The 24,191-nt window shown below is 41.5% G+C and overlaps 1 protein-coding gene across 1 annotated transcript in view; it reads right to left on the bottom strand.

Annotated features, from left to right (window-relative positions):
- LOC138781136 (growth hormone-regulated TBC protein 1-like) overlaps nucleotides 1–21,297 on the bottom strand; it is a 44,511-nt gene extending 23,214 nt beyond the window's left edge. Inside the window, exons 1-4 of the mRNA XM_069956765.1 lie at nucleotides 21,148–21,297; nucleotides 18,790–18,951; nucleotides 17,058–17,182; nucleotides 5,297–5,393 (exon numbers count right to left, since the gene is read on the bottom strand). Coding sequence (XP_069812866.1) covers nucleotides 5,297–5,393; nucleotides 17,058–17,182; nucleotides 18,790–18,951; nucleotides 21,148–21,202 — 439 coding nt within the window. The 5' untranslated portion in view covers nucleotides 21,203–21,297. The remainder of the gene's footprint in view (nucleotides 1–5,296; nucleotides 5,394–17,057; nucleotides 17,183–18,789; nucleotides 18,952–21,147) is intronic.
- Between the last annotated feature and the right edge of the window lie 2,894 nt (nucleotides 21,298–24,191).

Raw genomic sequence — 24,191 nt, 5'->3', positions numbered from 1 at the left:
TACTCCCTTTTTAATACCCATACCTCTACTTAGGAGTGATATTATTTCCGGAGTAGTTCCCACTATAAGCAACTCTCCATTCTCAGTATCCCCAACGGCATGCTTCAGCTGTTCGTATTCGTACCATTCTTTCCCCTCCAGACCAAACTCATCCCTCAAATGCTGCCAAGTTTTCAATTTCCCATCTCGGAAGGCGTCTTTAACTTTACTAATCCCTGCTCTTTTAAGATTTTTAAGTATTCCTAATTTACATATTTCCCTCAATCTGTTGTTATTCCATAAGGGTGTAATATCTATCGCATTTTTGACCCCCAATAGCTTTTTAAGATTCCTCCATACCTTAACTAGCATAGATACCGCGGGATACTTACTCCATTCTAACTCTTCTAAAACTCCCACTTCTAACATCCCCATCATACCGTCGTGAACCCTACCTAACCTTCCCTCTAAATATTTATACAATTCCACTCCCCTCCTATTCCCTAAATAATTTAATTGCGCAGCTAGGAAGTACAGCCTCATGTCCGGCAACCCTACTCCCCCCTCTCCTTTCGGCAGGCAAAGAAATTTTTGTCGCAATCTTACTCTCTTCCTCCCCCAAATAAGTTTATTTAACATTGCTTCTATTTTTTTAAAGATATTCTCCTCTATCCATACTGGAGTAGCACAGAATATATACAGTAGCTTGGGCAGGATTATTGTTTGGGCAAGCATGACTCTATCCGCTTTGGAGTGTATAAGGTTTATCCATATATCTACTTTATCATTTATAGTTCTTAATACCTTATATGTGTTGTTTCCATGAAATTCGCTGATCTTTCCTGACATCTCTATTCCCAAATACCTAAAACTTTCTCCCTGTTTCAACACTTTCATCTTCCCATATCTCTCTCCCCCCTCCCCTCCCTGGTCCTCTAATATAGGCAAAAGAATAGATTTATCCCAATTTATTTTTAACCCTGAAAAATTCCCATATCCCTCAATCACACTCACTACATACTCAACAGTCGTCTCTGGTCTACTAAGGAAAAGCAAAGTGTCATCCGCAAACAGGCTGATTTTGTCATTCGCTCCTTTAACCCCAAACCCCTGGATCTTCTCATCCCTTCTGATCATTATTGCTAGCGGCTCAAGTGCCAAAATGAACAACATTGGAGAGAGAGGACACCCCTGTCTCGTGCCTCTTCCTAACTCAAAGTACCCTGATTGGACCCCATTTACCATTACACATGATTTTACATCTCTATATAGGAGTTTTACCTTCCCTATAAAGTTGTCCCCCAACCCAAACCGCTCCATGACCTTCCATAAAAACTCCCACTCCACTCTGTCAAAGGCTTTCTCCGCATCCAATGACAGAATGGAGTGGGGAATTCCCTCATCAGCCATCTGCATATTATGAAACACCCGTCCAATATTACTCATAATCGTTCTCCCTGGCACAAAGCCTGCCTGGTCTTCATGCACCAAATCAGATATTACTTTTTTTAAACGGTTTGCCAATACTCTAGCATATAACTTAACATCAACATTTAACAGTGATATCGGCCTATATGCTCCTGCCTGCTGTAGATCCTTACCTTCTTTGGGTATAAGTGTTATACTTGCCTCTCTCATAGATTCAGGTAATTTACCCTTTTCCACCGCCCCTCTCATTACTCTACATAGTGCCGGTATCATTACCTCTCCGTACCTCCTATACACCTCGAAAGGTAACCCATCTCCACCTGGAGAGGTATTCCCTTTCACTTCCTTCAGGGCATTCTCAAATTCCCAAATCTGCAATGGGGCCCCCAACTCTTCTTTTTGCACCTCAGAAATAACTGGCATTTCCACCCCCTTCAGGTACTTCTCAATCTCCTCTGATGTTTTCTTGTTCTCTGACCTATACAACCCCTCGTAGTATCTTACAAATTCCTCCCTGATCTCACTCTGCACACTAGTTAACCTCCCACTCCCATCTTTTATTACTGATATTCCCTTCCTGGGCTCTTGACTCTCTATTATCGCCATTGTTCTTTTACTAGGCTTCCCTCCACTTAAATATCTCTCTTTTCCCATAAAAAAGATTTTATTCTTCGCTTTTTCTTCCAACATTTCATTGTATTCTTCCTGCGCCTGTAACCACTCCCTCTCCTTTTCCTCACATGGGTCCTCATGATATTTTTCCTCCATTCTTGCTACCCTTTTCTCTAACTCTATTCCTTCCCTTCTGAACTCCTCCTTTTTACTTTCTATACTTTTTTTGAGTATGCCCCGAAGGAAGGCCTTCATGGCTTCCCATACCATCTCATCCGGCGCTGTCCCCCAGTTCTTACTTAACATCTCCTCTAATTCACTCTTTATCTGATTATCCTTATTCATAAGCTTAAACCAGTGTGCATTTATTCTCCATCTAATCAATCTCTGTTTTTCCCCTGACACTATATCTACACATAAGGGGGCATGGTCTGACACTGCGCGTGTTTTATACTTTATTTCTTTTATATAACGTACAAATAGGTCATTTACTAAGGCTAGGTCAATTCGTGAACTTGTCTGGCAGGTCTTATTAAAACAGGAATAAACCGATGCCTCAGGGTTCCTCTCTCTCCATATGTCCCTCAGACCCATTTCCACGCTCGCTTTACTTAATGGGGTTATTTTAGCTATATTTTTCACCTTTTTTCTTCTCAATCTATCTTTCTCCTCATTCATCACACAATTCATATCCCCCAAAATCATAACTGGTAACTCCTCCCACCCACTAATTATTTCATACACCTTATTCAAAGTGACGGATTAGTACGGTGGTGGTATATATACAAAAACCAAAATACACCTCAAAAATCCTATTCTACATTTCAATATTATATATTTACCCTCTTTATCTAAAACTTTTCCCTCTAATTCCCAAACAATTGATCTGTGCACTAAAACTGATAACCCTCTAGAATATTCAGAAAATGTTGCGTGGTATTGAGAAGACCACCAGGGCCTATTTAACAAAGTAGTCGTGGACTTCGTGAAGTGCGTTTCTATCAAACATATAATCCCCGGCAAATAATTTTTAATCACCCCAAATACTGCGTGTCTTTTTAACCGATCTTTTAAACCCCTTACATTCCAAACCACTATTTTCGTACTCATCCCTCACTTATCAGGCGTCTTTCCCTCCCCTTTGGCCTAGGACCCATATAGAGGAAAGAGTAAAGTAATAAAAACTCCTAAAAAATTTGAAACACTTCTGCTTGTTACACCTTATTCCACCCGGGAACCCCCCCCCCCTCTCCCCCTTCCCCCCCTCCCCCCAACCACCCCTCCCCCCCACTCCCCCCCCCCATCCCCCCCTCCTCCCCCTCCCCCCCCCCCTCACCACCCTCCACCCCCCTCCCCCCCCCTGATTTTTTTTTGTTCTCATCATTGTACCTTTTAACACACAGATTTTTCACCCCTCCTCCAACAGTTCTCCACAGGTTATTCCCCTCACTCCCAACAAAAGTGTAACCAAGCTCACATACAAGGTGGGAAGATTACAACGTACATATGATTACATGACCTTGCACCTCCTAACCCCAAAATAAATTACAAGCTTAAGAACACACAAATGGGGTTTTTCCAACTCCTACTTAAACAGCTAACCCCCTTTTTTTTTTTTTTTTTTCTTTTTTTTTTAGTTATTTAACTTCTATTTTGTTAATTCGGCAGTCCTCTCCGTTGTTTCCACTCAGTAAAGCCTGGCCCAGTTCATATGTGCCCAAACTCTATGCGTCAATAGAATGTCTCTTTAATAATGTTCAATGTTGCAGTGTCTCTCTGCACCTTGCACAAGCTATTCCAGTACACCATATACTTTTACTCAGTAATTATCTTTGTGCAGTTACTTCATACACCCCTCTGTTAGCAGTTCCACAATGGTTTAAAGAAGTCAATTCTGCTCCACTGGTTATACCAAGTGAGACCCTTCTACTAGACCCCCACTGCTTTACACACAGTATAGGTCAAGGAAAACAAAAAGGGCTGATCTCACCATCTGCTGTCTTCTGTGGCCACGAATTCACACCACTCTGGTCTCTTATGGCTAGGCGAACCCCTTTTCCTCTGACCAGCAATCCAGCTGTAGGGGATAGCCCCTTTAATCGGACCAGTGTGGCTATGGCAGGCCCGCACAGGCTCCCGTAGCCTTGTATTTCCTTGCACGGGGTCTGCCTCTCACCCAGACTCCCGTGCCTCCTGCAACTCGGCTTCCGCTTCTGCCCGGCCGGCTCGGCTCTCACCCGAGCGGCTGCTCCGGCTCTCAGCGTTCAGCTCCACTCGGCTCTGACGTCACCAGCGGGGTACTGCTTCCTGATCAGCTCCCGGCTTGCAGTAAGGGCTCCCGTCTCTCACTCGAGCTTCCCTCCTGCATCCGTCCAAGCAACTTGGCCTCTCCACAGCACCTCCCGGACTGAATCCATATACAGCAGGGCAGACTAACAACCAAAGGGGACCCAGCGGACAGCCTCAGCATACATTACTCCCGCGTGCTAGGTAGGCAGGAGAGCTTCACCTCAGCTCCTCCTCTTCCTCATCCTTCAGCTTGTAATAAAACTTACCAAGCCCTTATTCAATAAAGCCTCATGTTACAAATACATTGGGCCAAAAAAAACAACTAAACATATAGGGGGAGATTTATCAAACTGGTGTAAAGTTTGTAAAATTGTCTTAGTTGCCCCTAGCAACCAGATTCCACATTTCATTTTTTAAAGAGTCTCTGAGGAATGAAAGGTGGAATCTGATTGGTTGCTAGGGGCAACTGAGCCAGTTTGACTTTACACCATGTTTGATAAATCTCCCCCATTGGGAATAATAAAGTATCATTCTGCTGACACACATTTAATATCAATATAAAAACTGTTAGTTACACACACATGCTGTACATGCAAAAATCAGTGTATTGGCCCAAATGTAAACTTTCTAGACAAGGAAATAAATATCCCAGTGTTATAGAATGTGTGCCAGTATACATTGACTGGGTCCACATAACTAACAAGAGAAAGGAAAAATATGATAGTAACACCTCAATAGATATCAGGGGCAACCCTAGGTGGAGGGCTGATGCACGGAAATAAGAATTACACGAACTGGCTGCAACAGGGCAGAGTGGAGGACCATAAAAGAAAAATGATGGCTTCTTCTGGGAAGCCTGATATATCTGTGGAGTACATGTATACCATATACTGAACCAGTACAGCTTCTATTTTTTATTTTTAGAAAAACATTTATAAAGTTACTAAAGCTTTGCTGCAGATTTAACCAGATAAAGATAACCACATACCAGGTAAAATGCGTCCAATAAGAGCATCTAGTAGCCAGAAGGCCTTCTCCTCATCTTTAGTAACAAGAATGAGTATTCCGGTGATAAAATTCATACCCTGCAATGAGACAAGAGCTTGTAAGGGCCAGACAACCCAACTTCTTTCAAACACAAACAGCAAGAAGTAGATTACGTTTACACGTGGCTTTACCAGTGAGAAAACATTTACATATCCTGCACACAGTGCTCTGTATCCGATACTGTATCTGTTAATGTTCCAAGTACAGGGTCTGTTTATGGGTTACATTGGCCATATTCAGAAAAAATGAGTTTCCAATAACAGTGATAGGTCGGATGGCATGAATCAAACCAGGGATTAAAATACAGTGGTGCCTTGGATTACGAGCATAATTAGTTCTGGGGCCGTGCTTGTAATCCAAACCCACTCTTAGCCAAAGCAAAATTTCACATAAGAAATCATTAAAATGCAGAGAATTGGTTCCATGTCCCCAAAATAATGATTTTTAAAAAAATTCTGAACAACATGTAGAACAGATGAAACAAACATTTAGAAAAGCTGAATATGTCATATAAGTTACTGTACAGATTAACAATTGTCATATGGAGAATAATGTATAGATACAGAATGGAGATGCAGATCCCCATAATGCAGTAGTGTAGTACAACAGGCTAGAATAGAGAAGCAGGGCTGCAGTCAGAGCTGTCTGGGTCACATGACAGCAACGGGGAAGGGGTGTGTGTTCAGCATGGACCAATCAGGAAGTGAGAATCACAGAGCTGTGCAGGAGGACAGTGACAGAAACTTCTCTATACAGCAGTGTGAATGGCTGAGTGTGAAGGAATGAGCAGGACAGATTTGGGCACATAAATGCAACACTCTGTCCGGGGAGAGAGGGGTTAAAGCTATAAGATTACCTCCACGGTTCTGTCCCATGATACAAGCCCCTGTGGATTCGCTATGATTTGGAATGTGAGGGAGACTTTCTGGGTAAGGGAGTACAGTGCAGGCCATGCTGCCCCCCTGCTCACCCTCCCACCTGGTACAGGGAGCTCCTAAACCAAAGCAATGCTCTTAAAGTCACAATTCTGGAAAACTTTGAGCTCTTCTTGCAAAACGCTCTTAATCCAAGTTACTCTTGAACCAAGGTACTGTACCACTGTAATGTTAAAAACCAGTGAAGTGAAGAGGCAGGCACAAGCAATTTACTAAAATAGCCTTACTAAAGCCATATCCTGTAGACATGTATATTTGTATCACAGGTAAGGTGACAGAATGCACTGCATAAATATCTCAAAGTATAAGTATTTCCATATTAAATTATAAAAAAATAAATATATATGTATATATACACTCGCCGGCCACTTTATTAGGTACACCTGTCCAACTGCACGTTACCACTTAATTTCTAATCAGCCAATCACATGGCGGCAACTCAATGCATTTAGGCATGTAGACATGGTCAAGACAATCTCCTGCAGTTCAAACAGAGCATCAGTATGGGGAAGAAAGGTGATTTGAGTGCCTTTGAACGCGGCATGGTTGTTGGTGCCAGAAGGGCTGGTCTGAGTATTTCAGAAACTGCTGATCTACTGGAATTTTCACGCACCACCATCTCTAGGGTTTACAGAGAATGGTCCGAAAAAGAAAAAACATCCAGTGAGCGGCAGTTCTGTGGGCGGAAATGCCTTGTTGATGCCAGAGGTCAGAGGAGAATGGGCAGACTGGTTCAAGCTGATAGAAAGGCAACAGTGACTCAAATAGCCAACCGTTACAACCAAGGTAGGCAGAAGAGCATCTCTGAACGCACAGTACGTCCAACTTTGAGGCAGATGGGCTACAGCAGCAGAAGACCACACCGGGTGCCACTCCTTTCAGCTAAGAACAGGAAACTGAGGCTACAATTTGCACAAGCTCATCGAAATTGGACAGTAGAAGATTGGAAAAACGTTGCCTGGTCTGATGAGTCTCGATTTCTGCTGCGACATTCGGATGGTAGGGTCAGAATTTGGCGTCAACAACATGAAAGCATGGATCCATCCTGCCTTGTATCAACTGTTCAGGCTGGTGGTGGTGGTGTCATGGTGTGGGGAATATTTTCTTGGCACTCTTTGGGCCCCTTGGTACCAATAGAGCATCGTTGCAACGCCCCAGCCTACCTGAGTATTGTTGCTGACCATGTCCATCCCTTTATGACCACAATGTACCCAACATCTGATGGCTACTTTCATCAGGATAATGCGCCATGTCAAAGCTAGAATCATCTCAGACTGGTTTCTTGAACATGACAATGAGTTCACTGTACTCAAATGGACTCCACAGTCACCAGATTTCAATCCAATAGAGCATCTTTGGGATGTGGTGGAACGGGAGATTCGCATCATGGATGTGCAGCCGACAAATCTGCGGCAACTGTGTGATGCCATCATGTCAATATGGACCAAAATCTCTGAGGAATGCTTCCAGCACCTTGTTGAATCTATGCCACGAAGAATTGAGGCAGTTCTGAAGGCAAAAGGGGGTCCAACCAGTTACTAGCATGGTGTACCTAATAAAGTGGCCGGTGAGTGTATATAGTATAGACACAATTCATATACAGTTCTCATACCTTGTACTGTGACTTATAAGGTACATACAAAACTAACACTACTGGTATCATAATTCACGACTAAAGATTATGCATATCTGTTGTAATATGGTGTCCTCAGAGTCTGTGTATGAGGTAGATGAGTAAGAATGTCTGGAAGATTCTTGGTGGAGCTTGGGTTAAGAATACAATGTAATTAACTGTACAATCCCTGTAAATCATATTAACAGTGTAACCTGTGACTCCCCAGCTGGTGAGGGCTCACACTTCTCAGCACGCTCTTGCAGCCTGTGGGACCGGCATGGCATACTGGGACTTTTAGTTTCTCAACAGCTGCAAAGATACAGGTTATTGAAAACTAAAGTGACCTGTACATAGTATATGTTGTTAGATTGTGTGACTTCTTTAAAAATATGTTAAACATAAAAACATTTAAACAATAAGTCTTGGCGACTTTGTTCTAATTTTCCACAAGAGCTAAAAAATGAAAATGCCCCACACTTTACTCCTCCCCAAGTTGCGGTTCCTGAGTTACAAGTTTTTCTAAAAACTGATCTATATTAAGGAAGATGCCAGCCAGTAAAAGACCACAGGGTGCATCTAGTCTGCCCTTTTAGTATTTCCCTTCTTATTATCTTAGGATAGATACTTTTTTTTTCGAGGCAGGTTCAGATTCTTATTGTAGATTTACCAACCACATCTGCTGGAAGTTTGTTCTAAGCATCTGGACCAGAAAGTAAGGATTTTCGCAGCTTCAGGCCATATTCACACACTGTTTGTAATCAATAACCCCTTAAGGACACAGGGCATAAATGTACGCCCTGGCGTCGTTAAGGGCTGCACAGCATCCCCGCTCTGAGTCGCCACGATCCTGGGTGCTATCTGCAGCCCGGGACCGCGGCTGTTAGTGGGCATGGTCCGATCGCCACGCACGTTAATTAGCTTTTTAAATGCAGCTATCAAAGTTGACAGCTGCATTTAAAAAGCTCTTTTTCCGGTCCCCGGTGGTCTAGTGGGCTGCAGCAGCCCAAAGCAATAGAACACTGATCTCATCAATCTATGAGAGATCAGTGTAGTGATACTAGAAATCCCCCAGGGGGACTTCTAGTATGTGTGTAAAAAAAAGGCTTTATTAATAAAAAAAAAATCGTGTAAGCGGAAAAAAAAATCCAAAGTGCAGAATTGCGCATTTTTGGTCACATCAAATCCCGAAAAATTTTAACAAAAAGTGATCAAAAAGTCGCATATGCACAATCAAGGTACCGATAGAAAGTACACATCATGGCGCAAATTACACCTTACACAGACCCATAGACCAAGGAAGAAAAGCGCTATAAGAATGGTAATAGAGCGGTTTTAAGGAACATTTTTTTTTTTAAAAAAGGTTTTAAATTTTTTAAAAGCCATCAAATAAAATAAAAAGGTTACACAAGTTACATATCGTTGTAATCATACTGACTTGAGGAACATGCACATGCATAACAAGACAGTTTTACCCTAGGGCAAACAGCGTAAACACAACCCCCCCCCCCCCTCCTCCCCAGATTAAAAAAAATGCTTTTTTTTTTTCCAATTTCACCACACATTTCTAAAAAAATTTCTGGTTTTACTGAATACTTTATGCAAAAATTAAGACTGTCATTGCAAAGTACAATTAGTGATGCAAAAAGTGAGGCCTCATGTGGGTCTCTAGGTAAAAAAAAATGCAAGTGCTGTGGCCTTTTAAAAGGACAAGGAGGAAAAAAACATAAGAGCAAAAATGGAAATTGGCTCTGTTTTTATAGCGTTAAACAATGGCCATTGTTGCAGGTTTTCAATATACCTGTTTTATTACAGCAGCCGATACATAACAGCCTATAGAACCACAGCTGTAGCGTATACACACAGTATAGACTACAGCCAGAGTTCCAATGCGTCCGCACAGAAAACTGACATGTCAATTTTGTGCGGCTACTATTCAGTGAACAGCGGCCGCTTAAAATAGACTGTGTAGACAATGTAAAGTGCTGCCCTCGGCCATTCTTTACATTGCGTGCTATGGCTAATTGGAGTGTTCTCTGCTGGTGACTTATCTCCCGCCTTCCCCCTCCCCAGAACAGGCAGGGCCCGATAATGGCATATTTGCCTAATAAACCCAATTACAAAGTTTCTTAAAAAAATAAAAAAAAAAATTTGACAAAGAGCAGGTGCTAAAAGAGGAAGAAAATAAGGGCATGTACACCTCTCCCCTATTTAGGGTACAAGTAGACCAACACTACACTGTGTGCAAACGTTTAATATGGCAAAATCCTTAAAAGACTATACAATGGGAAAAAAAAAAATACAAAAAACACACATTTATAAGCAAGGTAGCCAAAGCAAATTCAAATTCCTTCTGCATTGGAAAATATCACATTACAGAGTTAGTACTGGAATACTAATTTATTATACACAAAAATAAACCAGCAAACTGGAGAATACATTTATCCAGTACTATTACTATGAAACAAATGAACACTATGAAACAAATAAATTGAAAATTTATAAAGAACACCAATTAACACTGTGCCATGTTTTCAATTAGTAGTTAACAGCAGTGTTTTTTCCCCTTTTTGTCCATATAATGCTAACTTGTTCCCAGTATACCTGCATCTGTTTCACCCCAGCTAAGTTCACCCCTGTAATTCTCTATGGTAACTGGTAATTTACACTGTGTAGGCAGCCTGCCATGTGTAGACGACTTCCTGTAAACTTATCCACTTTCCATAATGTTTGTCTTTTTTGTATGCAGACGCTGTAGTTTATCCTAAGAGATAGAACTTGACACTGCTTTCCTACTTGTAGTATCTGACTGGGAGAAGCTCCTCACAATGACTCAGACTAAAACTGCATCTCATATGATACTCTATAGCATAAGCTTAGGAACATAATATCTGATCACTTGTAGAGATCGGCGCAACTCAAGCATGCTTGAATCCGATCGTTTGGCATTTGGATACTGGTGGCTAAAGAAGTTGGATGCAGTCCTAGGGAGTGTAGCCATAGCCTATGGCTGTATCCATGTTTTCCCAGACTCCATAGGCCTGCACCCAACTTCTTCAGCCACTGTTATTCAAATGACTTGTTGCACTAATGTAAAACTTCAAATTCAGTGATGAGACTCCACTCTACCTTAGCAAAGCCAGTGGCATCATGGGAAAAGTAGGCTGCTTTGGGAAGGCCATATCATAGAGGAAAGAGGAATCAGGATTACAAGAAACCTACAAATGCCACAACTTCTAAAATACATATACACAAGGAATGCTCTAGAGCTTGCTGCACTATATAAGGTTGGGTTCATATTATAATTCTGCAATGTTCCATGTACACATTATTTGTAGTGTTGAGCAAGCACTTAAATGCATGAGTGCTTGTTACTCGAGTTGGAACATTATCAATGCTTGATTTAAGGAAAGAACCTTATTAAAACCAATGAAAGACTCAAGCATTTAACCAGATGGCAGGCCAAACATAACTGACAGAACTATCATTTGGTTGTCACTTAGTGAAGGCCCCCTTTATCCAAGCATCATAAGGTTCTTTGTCAAGCATCCCAATGCTCAATAGAACACTATGGTCGACCGAGTATGCTCACTCATTAGTTATTAGCTAACTACATTCAAACCATTGAAGTCAATTATGCCCACTCCAATATGTGCACTTGTATGCCGCCATCCTATTTTTATTGGTTGCCAATATGCACATGGAATAAATCTTAATGTGAATCCAGCCTTTGTAAAAATAAAAACACAAATTGTTTCTTTAAAAACAAACTTTTGGGAGATTTACACCGTGAAAACATAATTATATATAGTTCTGTTTGGAGTTTTAGTTTTTCTATAAAAAGGTACAGCAAAATATTTAAAATAAAAGAAATGAAAGGTAGAGTCATCAGCAGTGAAAATGTTAACAATCACTCAGGATGCCTGGCAGCTAACTGGCCGACAAGCACTCTCTGCATTCCTATCTTGTGCCAAGGACAGACAAGGCTATACTGGAAAGGCACATCCACCTTCCTGGGAGATTCCAAAGATTTTAGTCTCAGGAAAGGAGGGGAAAAGAAACAAACAAAAAAAAAAAACTGACAGACTTATTCCGGTCCAAAGACAGTACAATGTATAGTGTTTGCAATTGCCTGCATGTGTCACTTATAGAGATGAGTAAAGCAGCTTTGTATGAAGCAAAACTGATCAGCATTCAAATCCCGCAGGCTGGTGGCTCCGTGAAGAGGGTGGATACAGCCCGAGGACTGCCTGGAGAACATGAAGGAATGTGAGGAATATTTTTCTGCCTCTTTGCCTTTCTAACATTTGCTTTTTATATCCAGTCTTGTAACTTACTTGCAAAGTGCCCCTCCAGTTTTTTTGTAGTGCCCCTTACTTTTCAGCCTTAGGAGGACACCTCACCCCAACATTTTAGCGATGCTTTGCTGCCATCAAGTTATAAAATAGCGATAAAGTTCTTCATATATGGTAAATGTCTCACTTTCTGATGTGTTTTATGATCCATTGTGAATAATATGTTGATCATTACAATCAATAAATTCTGTTTTTTCATTTACATTTATGAACATTTTACAGTCTCCCAACTTTTTTGGAAGTAGGGTTGTATATTATTTATGAATAATATAAAGAACTCCTACTATGTTGTCCCCTATCCAAACAAGTCTTGATTAATTGCAGTGTGGGCTCACAATGGATGGAAATACAATTACATTTAGTAATAAGTTTAACTTTTTCAGTGGCTCATGTAGTTTTCCAAAAGACTTCATTGAGATACTTTGCACGGTCTGCTTCCCAAAGCATGGAAGAATTCAAGCAAGCAATGCCTGCCAACTTTGCAACTGCATCCATAGTAACAGAATGCCGCTGAACAGGAGACAGAAAGAACAGAATATTCATCAAGAGATACTTTCACCGCCCATCCTGCCAGTATACTATAATGTTTCTGCTGGGGTGGTAAGAGAAAATAGTGTTTGTTAGTCTGGCCAGGCATTTTTCTTGGCAATGGGTTCTTACAGACTGTTTTAACTAGTTGGGCAAGAGATTTTTTCCCTTCCTGGAATGCTACATCAAACTACAGTCCCCATGGAGCGATATCATAAAATCAGAAGTAATAACATTTAGTATTTATGAGTCACCTAGAGAAAGTTTATTCCCTTTTGTCTATACCGCAATTCATCTCCTGGATTCCATAAAGGCCCCTAATGCGGTCGTTGCCCATCACTGGTACACAAATAAAAGTTATAAAAAACACCACATTGGTGCTTCAGTTTGTCACCCAAGACTGTGTAACCTATGATGGGGAGCACATATCGGCTGTTTTTGGCAGTGAGGCTGTATCCATATCACAAAGCAGGTTACCTTTATTTAAGTAAACAATTAAAAAAAAAAAATATGAAACTGATCTATCCAGAGATGGAAAACAATTACTTCTTACTAGATATTTCCATTTCTAGATAGAGAGGGAATAGGTGTGATGTCATATGTTTTCTAAAAAAAATGATATTGATTCCTGATTTAAATAGTGAAATAGTTGGTTACCATGTCTCTCCTGTTTATAAGACTATGCCAAATTCAGGCTGTAAGATGCAGTTTTGGGGGATCCAGGTTACCAAGGAGACAATGATGCAGCAAGTCCTGAGTCACTGAAACAATCAGGAGGTGCTGTTCTCTCAGCTTTGAATTCTTCAGTAGCTTGAACCACTTTTTTGGCCAGAGGGGCCACTCAAATTACTTTGGTGTCCTTGACTCTTACTTTTCAAGAGTTCCCAGAAGAAACACATAAGCAACTTTAAACTGACAACTATGGACTACAACATCTAGCCTTATGCAAGAGTTCTTTGGATTCAGAGGTACTTTAGAATGGTTTTGAGCTACAAACAGGTCCACTTCTGGATAGTGCAAATTCTCTATAATTTTTTTTAAACATCTTGTTGCTCAACCGCCACTTCCTTGGATTTGCTGTAGGTCCTTCTGTCTCCACAGTCTGCTCAAAGAAGGGGGGGGGCAACAGATAAATTGCTGATGAAATAGTACAAGGGTCTGTTCCAAAGAGAATATTTCAGCAGATGTGAAGATTGTTCGGTTTAGTACTTAATGGCAAAGATTAAGTTGTCAAAGTAAACTCCGATGTGCATGTTCCCTAAGATGTTCTGCTCCCAAAGAGATTCCAATACTGCCCTCAGTTCTCGTAAGTTTTAAGTGTAACTGTTATTTCTGGTGACTTTTTAGGATAAGCTGTCCTGTGAATGTATATGATGATCAGGACTATATCTGCCAATATTATCACAAATATATGGAATTTTCCCCTATTACCTCCCGGCAAACTTTATCCAGACTAGCCTTTGTGCTGGCTCCTATACACACAAAACATCCAGCAATCCTACCTCACTGTAGCAAACCTTCAAATGTTCACAGACCAGAACTGAGCAGTCCAACATGTGAATCCAGCGCTTTCTGTGTCCACAAAATCTGCTTCTTTCTTCTTCCTGCTGACTCATCCCTCTTTGCCCTCCCGACTCCATAGGCTATAATGGGCAGTACAAACCTGTCTTCCCTATGCTATAGAATGCTCTCCCATGATAACAGACAGGTAAGTGGTGAGGAGGAGGAGGAGGGAAAACATGCTTGTGAGTATAGAAGGGTGCTTTTTTGCTTAATAAAACCTATTGCAGGGTTTCTTATACACGTGTACCATTGATTTTTGTAAAGTTGTTTGAAGCAACAGCTACACTTTAAGGGGGACCAATCAGCACATTTGTGCTGACTGGGCTCTCAGAACAGCTGCAAAGACCTTGCAGCCGGGTCTCCTATGGCGTCAGGGGTTCTGGGATATGTAGGCTTCATGTAAAATGCTTTTTAATCCCACGCACAGGGGGACAGCTGTGAACTAGTCATCTGAGCTGAGATTAGTCACGGCTCTGTCCTGTCAGCACGCTTTGTGGGGTAACTGACAGGCAAGAAGGCCCAGAGCCCCCTAGTGGGCTCACACCACCATAGGATCCTAGGCTGCAATGTCTGTGAAGCCTTTCTGGAAGCCCAAGCAGCACAAATGAGCTGGTTCCCTTTAATCAGTGTTGATGAATTGACTGAGAACCAGATGCAACACAAGGGAGCCAAAACCTCTTGTCAATGTTGGTAGTTATGGTTGTTACTGAAGATGGTGTCAATCACTTGATTGGTGACCACAACAGAATGGCACAGAGAGCGCCAAGGGGAAGCATCCAGGCAGGTGTTCTTTTGACGGAGGCGTTTGGGTGAGGTCCAGAAATGGCTCACCACTGTAGTGTTACCTCAGGATGCAAGATAAGTGGAAAAGAGTCCCGAGTCCAGGGGAGAGCACAAGGTGGCACCACATGAGAAGGAAGAAGTTTAATAGGCTTTTCCTACTTGGCAGGTTCAAAAAGTAAAATTAGTGAGTGGTTTTGGGGTCCAGACAGAAAACTTGTGGCCCCTTTCAACCCCTCAATGTCGTTCACCCCTCATTCGTCGTTCTCAGTTTATGATTAGTGTTTCAAGGACAGTCATAGTAAAAACACTATTTAACAGATAGCAAAAAGGTTGTAGAAACTACTGTATTTATAATTTCATAATTTTTAGATTATGATGGGGTTGGTATAAAAATAAATAAAAGAAAGATTTACCTACCCCAGTGCCCCACAGCCCCCATTCCAGCATCTTACAGTACCCCACTGGTCAATGACAGCGTGTTAGCAGAACCTGACCACTCAGCCAATCGTGGCTGCGGCCAGTGATTGGCTGAACAGGCAAGTTATGCTGAGACGACTCCATTTGTAACACAGTTAACCTTTTTCCAACTACCATACATTATTTCTAAAGCACCAACATGTTCTACATGTCGATCCTTACAAACAAATTATCCTACCAGTATGTTTGTGTAGTTTGGATGGATACCCATCTAAGGAAAGGGAGAAAATCAAAACTCCATGTAGATGTTGCCCTTCATCAAATTTAAAGATGTTATCCGGCATTCCTGAATTCAAACCAATAAATAAATGCGTGTTTGTATGGTCACATACCATTGCAGCTTATTTTTTCTGGCCACCTGTACCCTGTTTTCTCCCTATGTTACTGCTTTCATTCCTTGCTCAAAACGGTCTTTTTCCGCTTATGCCAACGTCATTACCCATCATTCTTTACACGCCAGATGTGTGAGTAGTGGCGCCCTGTACTAGAAAAGACGTCCCACCTTGCCAGTCCAGTTTTTACCTTATACCCCCCATATAATTAGCATCACTGTGATACGCCCCTGTACACAGAACGGAGGCATGTAACACTAATTTCCTGACGCCAGACGTGACAGCATCCAGAGCAGTCGGAACACACAGCACACCCCACTGTGATGACACTGTCAGAAAATGGAGGAGTGGCACATTTTACAATGAGGCAAATTAACTACTTCTGGTAGCGAGTACAGCTGCTAAAAACGGGTGTCAGCAATGCATACATCTGAAGGGTGTATATTACATTTATATAACTTTTAGTTGGGCAGGATGAGGAAGAGGATTTTAAAACAACGGACCACAATAGTAACCACAGAGCTGCCCAATCTTTTCTCGTCTATTAATAGTAGTCACATCAGGTTTTGTGACAACAGATGCAGAGGGAGTTTATACAGCAATAATTTCATATATTCCTGCTATTTAATTTAAACATACATATTTTCAAAAAAAAAATATTTTTTTTTGAAGCTGCATGATTTTATCAGATTAAGTCTTCTGAGTGGTCACAATGTGATTTTAGGGCTTTGTCTGCTGTTACTGAGCCCCTGAGAGTCCCCTCTATGGTGCACAGCCAAGTGTTCCTCAGCCCCCAATTCCCACCCCCTGCACAGACTACATTGTATGCGTCATCCTTACCTCCCATAAGCCATCTTGCAGAGGCTGTTACTAAGAGATGGATCAGCCCTAACAGACAGTGGAAAGTATATGGCAGTGGCAGAAGAAACTTAGTAGCTGAGGCTTCAGAGGTGTTTTTTTGGGGCAATGAATAATTTTTGTGAAATAACAAATTTACAAAAATGTTAAGAATCCTACAGGCTCTAAAATAGAGGAGAGTTGTTCAAAAGGGCAGTGACCATAAAACTTCATGCAAAAGAACCCCAGGAACAAAAGATATCAACCTGGCAGAACCTACCTGGCAATAGCCCACAGTTTTATTATGTTGACCATACGCCACTAAAACATTGTGTAAAGTCTGCTGTAAACACGGACTTGCACTTTTACGGAACTTCACATTATCTGGAAAGGTTCTGTTCAGATCTGAAAAACAACCAAACAGTTGTAGTTCAGAATTGTTTTACATACTGAGGGGTCTCTATATTAAAAAACACCACTAAATTCACTAAGGCTTTTCGGTTCACTCTTTTAGCCAAAACCATGACACAAATGAAAAACTGGGAGGATTTGAACCTTTCCCTGTGGTTTAGACTTACTTCTAGTAAAAAAGAAAAATCCGGACCAAAATAAGGTCTAAAATACTGTGCGCCCAGCATGTGAAAATGGTTAAAGCAAATCTGTATCCTTCCATGACACCCCCCCACCCCATCCCGCCCCAAACCGCTGGTACCATTACATAGCCAGGCTCAATGCAAGCCCCATTGCTAGGTTTGGCTGGCAATGTCTTTGTTTTTGTAAAAAAAAAAAAAAAGCATCCATGGGTGGTGTTAGTGTATTGGCTGGAGAGGAAGACGAGTCTGGCTGCTGCTAAGGTTCTAGATTTCCTCCACAGACATTCAGCAGTCCTAGAGCATCGCTGAAGAAAGTTAGTTCTCGGCATATGCCACGACTGCTGGCATCTGTGGCTGGTGTGCAGATAGAAGGGAGAGCTACAGAGTCTAGGGTCATTTTCAGGGTGTTGTGGGAGTGTTGTGGGCAGGTGAGGGATGAGATAGGGGATAGTGAGGATTGAAGGGAGTCTGAGTTGATGAATATTGATACCAAGCAGATTTCTGTATACGGGGAAGAAGTGACAAGAGGGGGGCATGATTGTGATTGAGATAGACAGGAAGATTATAATTATATATTACATTATAATATATAATCTCTGAGCAGCACTACCGTTAATAATGAAATACAGGGTGCCCACAGGTAGTCTTGACCAGGACTCTCACAATATTCTAAAGATCGCCCACAGCACTCCATGTGTTTATTGTAACAATTGTGCAGCACAGCATAACAAGTCAAGTGACAAGTGCGCACTTGACTTGTTATGCAGTGCTGCACAATTATGTTACAATAAACCACGTTATTTGATACACAAACTGAAGTGCTGTGGGCGATCCTTTGGAATATATATATATATATTTTTTTTTTTTTTTTTTTTCTTACAAAACAAAGGCATCAGCAGCCAAATGGCTTTGAACCTGGCTATGTATTGATACCAGGTTTAGGTGAAAAGTCCTCCAGTTAGCCCCCCCCTTTTTAAAAAATAGTTTTGCAATGACATTTACATGTTGTTTTAAAGGAAACCAGTCAGCGCGACTGAGTGGATATTGCTCCCAGCAGCAGAGTATAGCTCTAATGAGCAGCTTGCGGAGCTGCAGCAGTAGCTTTATAAAGGTAAAAAAGAAGAAGTTTATTATGCCACACAAGGGGAGCCGCCCATGACTAGTCACATTTCTCTGTCTGTCAGCACAGGGCTGATTGACAGGCAAAGAGAACCATTAGCGAGACGGCTCCCTGCCCAGATGACTAGTTGCCTCCCCTCTCCCAGCCTTGCACAACATAACAAAACATCTTTATACCCTTTGTAAAGCCATGGCTGGTATGCTCTGCGAGCTGCACAGTAGAGCTATACTTTGCTGCTGGGAAGCATATCAGCGCAATCGTGCTGATTGGTTCCCTTTGATAGCATATCAGAGAATTACCTGTGACAACCGCATCCACAAGCTTTGCATTTTTCTTTCCTTCCAATAATACACTGTGATAATATCCAGGATTCAACTCCATCTGGCCCTGTGCTCCACTCACTATCATCCACACTGTTGAGCGATGTTCATTAGGAATGCCCTTCCTAATATATCTCTTCACTAAAACAATAACAGAGCAATAAGGGACTTCTCCATATGTATCAAATATATAAGTAACACAACTTTTTACTTTTTACACAACTACTGACAGGTAATGTTAAAAACTTTAAAAATGCACTCCCAAAGTTAAATTCTCTTGCCAATTATTAACATTAATAAATACAAGTGCTGTTTAAAAAAAAAAAAAAAAAAGTTTACTGGGCCTTTATGGCCGAGCTACGAACTCTGTTCAGGTCCCTGGCATTACCATGTGATCATCTAACTGAATTTTACAGCATAGGAAGCCAGTTTCTCAATTCAATCCTGTGAGAAGCTCAGTGTCACCCCTTTTTGCATTTTGACTGCTCTTCACAGGTGTAAAAAAGGTAAATGTTACAGCTTTCATTACTTATTTTATATCACACCTCATGGTGCTTGTTCTGGTAAAAAGTTGTTTTATCACCTGTGGATTGGTATATGTAGACGGGGCTTGCGGCCTTTGTGCCACTTTGCTCCGCCCCTAGCACCACTTAGCCCTGCCCCCATCCACGACGACATCACTGTATAGGCCCCGCCCCTCAACAGCCATTGGAAGGGCCAGTCTAAAGCTCTAGGCCCCACCCCCTAGATTGTCCCACACCAATGGGCGCCGAGGAGGCGGGGCATATACAGCAATGACGTCACACATAGGGGCGGAGCGATGTGGCACAAAGGCTGTGAGGCCCCGCCCACATATACCGATCCACAGGTGATTAAAAACGACTTTTTACCAGAACAAGCACCATGAGGTATGATATAAAATAAGTAATGAAAGCTGTAACATTTACCCTTTACACCTGTGGAGAGCAGTCAAAATGCAAATAGGGGGTGACAGTGTCACTTTAAAGGTAACCAGTCAGCACAATTGAGCTGATACAGATCCCAGCTGCACAGTAATGAAGATGTAAGGATGATTGACAGGCAGTAAGACCCATTAGTGGCGCCTCTGCCTGTCAATCATCCCTGCACTGCGTGACTAGTCACGGGCAGCTCCCCACCCAGATGACTAGTTGCCACCCTTTCCCGGCCTCACACGCTAGAAAAATACTCCTTCCCCCACTGATGTGAAGCTACTGCTTTAGACACGGCTGGTAGCCTCAGGGAGCTGCACAGTAGATCTATACTGTGCACACTTCATACGTGTGTGGGTGTTTTTTTTTTCTCTCCTCCATCTTTTGTTATGGGTGCTCTTATTCTTAAAAAAAAAAAAAAATCTTGCTGGATGGCGGGGGAGGGCTTGGCATAACCCCTGATTCGCCCATGTTTTGTACTAGGAGATTCGATTTGCTGACGTTGCCGCGTCTTTTTTTGCCTTTTCATTTGAATACATTTTGCTACTGTTTAAATTAGGAGGACTGGTAGGCATGTTGCTGTGTCACCTCCATCTGTCCACTAAATAAATAAATAAAAAAACCTATACTGTGCAGCTGGAACCATATCAGCAGAATCGTGCTGACTTTTTCCCTTTAATAAAAGTGTATGACCACTGAAACGTTTGCAGTATAGAAGGCGATAAATTGACCAGGAAAAATGTTTTTGCTGTAAAGCCTGATTGCAAAAAAAGTTCCTTCTTATACCTCCATGTGTACTTTCTTATCCCTTCGACATAAACATTTGCACAATAACCAATTTAACAAAAATATCCTCTATGGTAAACATAACACCAGGGGGGGGGGGGGGACTTTATCAAAGGGTGTAAAATTTAGACCGGTTCAAACTGCCCACAACAACCAATCACAGCTCAGCTTTCATTTTACCAGAAAGTTGAAAGCGGAGCTGTGATTGGTTGCTGTGGGCAGTTAACGCCAGTCTATTTAACACCATTTGATAAATCTGGGCACAAGTGTATAACAGTAGTTCTAAAATTAGATTGCAGGCATAGTCAGCACAGTTTAGGTACTATTTATCAAGCCTGTATTCTGAATTTTGCATTCTTACAAGAATATTAAATACATGCTGAAAACTGCTTGGATTCTGATGGTGCGACCTGCAGACAGGCTTTGGAGAAATTGATCACCCACCACTGTGTTTTTAATAACAGTACTCTAGTGAATTGTTACAGTACAGTTTACTATTACAGCAAAGCTGCTCCCTCAGTACTGTATAGGTTTTAATTGTAACTATTCCATACAAACAAGTTATCCATTATTTGGTGTGCTCAGCAATTTACATCTTTACCTTTCATGTTCTTCTCTACTGCTGTGGACTTTTGCATCATTTTAGACCATTTCATAGCTCTCCTTGTAAGAATTGTCAAGTAGCGGGAATAAAAGTCCTCATAAAAAACATAATCAAATCCCTCTGGTCTTTCAAATCCATAGGCATCAACCCTGGTTTTCAAACAAAAAACCATTAATAGATAGAAGAAAATTTCAAGAAGAGTAATTAAAATAATAAAAAAATTATTATAATATATGTAATTCTTAAAAAATAATAAAGATTAATAGCAGTAGTATGCACAGGACATATTAAGGCTGTTTTGAGGGTTGTTAAGGCCAAAAAGTTTGAGAAAATGCTCTAGAGACTAAGTCCACAGACATGCGTATTGTAGCCACTGTTGTATCCTAATATGAGACTAAGCATGTGATCATAAAGATCCTAGAACTAAGTCCACCCCGGATCATGCACACGTCAGGTTTCTCCACCCATACAGTTAATGCATCTGCGCGGGATCACTGAAACATGTGCTATATATTGTGATGTAACACATGAATCAGCACACATGATTGGACCATAAATGTCCCCTCTCCCTCTCATACCCTGACAGGGTACTCAATATGTCAATAAACTTTTTTATAAGTCTATTCTGATTGGAAACCCAGTTCACTGCCGGAGATGTCTTTACAAAACGTCATCAACAAAGTGTATAAAGATACAGCATGCATGCTCACTCTTTGCTGTTTCCCCTTGATAAAACCACAATATAGTGGTGGTCAGTTTTAGGGCAGGGACCATACGTGATTGTGTACAATTACAATATAATAAGATTTACTACAAGTTGAAAGAGGAACGGGTCAATAGTCAGCTAAGTACTGGTAACAGCCCTCTGGGTATAGCCAGCACCCGCAGCGCTCTACATAGGACCTGACTTTGGTTGAGTGTGTAAGGTATGTCTACTAAATGACTGAAGGTGCCTAGTTTTAATCAATTTTTGTAATCACTGTATTGCTTAGTCTTCATAGACTATTGGAATCTCATTGTTTTTGAAGTAGCACCAGTCATGAAGACCTAGGGCGACAACTGTTGTTTGACAAATGTAAAGGCCTGTGCCAGACCAGATGGACCTCTTACCTCTACCGCATTAATATTTGACCATGCAGACCATTCATATGTATAGGCACGACAGGAGAGATCGTGATTATTTGGCCCACAGTTATTGAAGGTGTACAGGCACCTTATGTCCTAGCTACAGTGCAAGTATAAGGACCTGAACTAACAGCACCATGGGCCCCAATGATGTTGTTAATTTAGGTCATAAGAGGCACACTAGGGCCAGAATTTGTTGTCATAATGTGGATGTTAAATGTGGCCATATTACAGACATTTTAGTCCCTGGGGTATAGGGGACAAACCAGTGCAATAAAGACTGTAAGATACTTGTATGTGTATACATACTATATACTGTGTGTATAAATACTTTTGCGAAAACAGGGGAGTAAATAAGAAAGATAGACCCGATAGTGGGAATACAGTTATTTCTTATCTTCTTAAGTCCTGAAAAGCCGAGGTATAAGCCTTTTATTCATATGTTAATGAGGCTCAAAAGCCCAGGTGTTCCCTGTAGTGGCAAGAGCCCAGGTGCATATCCAGCCTATGTAATCTTTATCTAGTGGCTGTCAAACAAAGGATGGGGATGTAAGAGGGTACAGAGGGGATAAATAAGGGGCACATTTGTATAGTGAGCCCTGGGTTCCAAGATATTGGCAGCATTAAAATAGGAGTCCTGTGAAACTTAAAAAAAAAAAAAGGGCAGGGCAGGGGTTGTAGGAACATAATAAACAAAGTATACTTACCTGTCCCTGTGCCCCCGTTTTACTGACAGCCACCAGCTGTCATCTGGGTATGTCATGCTCCTCCAGCTGCAACGTTGCGACCCTGTTGATTGATTGCCCGCTGAGCTGGTCCAGAAACAGTTAGGCTGGGTTCACACTGCATTGTTGCAGTCAGCGGATTCCGCTTGTCATTCTGCCTGCCCCATAACTTCAATGGAATTTCTCTTGAGCGTCTGCGCTCCGCTCAAAGAACAAACAAGTTCATTCTTTGAGCAGAGACTGGAAAGAATATACCACTTCCTGCAGGGCATACAGAAGCTGATACGTATGTGAAGATTTATTTTTTTACGTAGAAATCATTTACAAATCTGTATAAATGTTCCAAATCCAGTTTATTTAAAAACCTTTTTTTTTTCCTCTGGAGCACCCCAGTAAAGTGTAACCTAAATTGTTAACATTATATATACCTTATGTATATAGAGTTCTACTAAGTTTGTACTTCTTAGTGTACTGGTTTTTTTGTATTACTTTAGCAGTAAGAGCCAGCATTGAAAGCCCAAAGAAATATCAGTCTTATACAAACCATCTAGAGAGGCATCCCTGTGACCACTGCCCACATCTCTACATGTAAATGTCCGTGATGGGTGGGGGAAGCAGCAGAATAAAGGCTTCTCTGAAAAACAGCATGTTGCAGAAAAACACTGGGGAGATGTTACACCAAAAGTCTAAAGTACAGTATAAAAAGCTGACTCGGCTGTGCTTGTCGCTATGCTCTGCCAGCCAAGTGGCACAGTGCACAATGTGCACTAATAGTAGAGTGAGCCTGCCTCTTGTATAGTGCAACAGCAATAGACATACAATTCTTGTATCTAACTGGGCTGAGATCTGACACAAAAGAGTAACATTCTACCCTTGTACAGTGTCACACCCTGTAGGTACAATTCACCTTCCCAACAGCCAGACACAATGACCAACTCCTCTGACGTGGTAAGATACGTCAGCTCTGTATACACGTCCTGACATTTACAGCAATGTACATAGTCATAATGGCAATGAATACCATCTGACTACACAACAGCAGCTCCTGCAGTCATAATGGGTGGAACGAGACTTCTCATACACACCTATGTACCAGGAACCACTGCTGCTGTACAGCTGCCCAGCCCTCCTATCTCACACATCTACCAGTACTAGATGGCTGGATAGGACTATAGGAAAGTAATGGAATTA

This window comes from Dendropsophus ebraccatus, unplaced genomic scaffold (assembly GCF_027789765.1).
Source record: "Dendropsophus ebraccatus isolate aDenEbr1 unplaced genomic scaffold, aDenEbr1.pat pat_scaffold_934_ctg1, whole genome shotgun sequence".
Lineage (NCBI taxonomy): Eukaryota > Metazoa > Chordata > Amphibia > Anura > Hylidae > Dendropsophus > Dendropsophus ebraccatus.
Note: the sequence above shows the minus strand (reverse complement) of the source record. Positions and strands in the feature narration are given on the sequence as shown.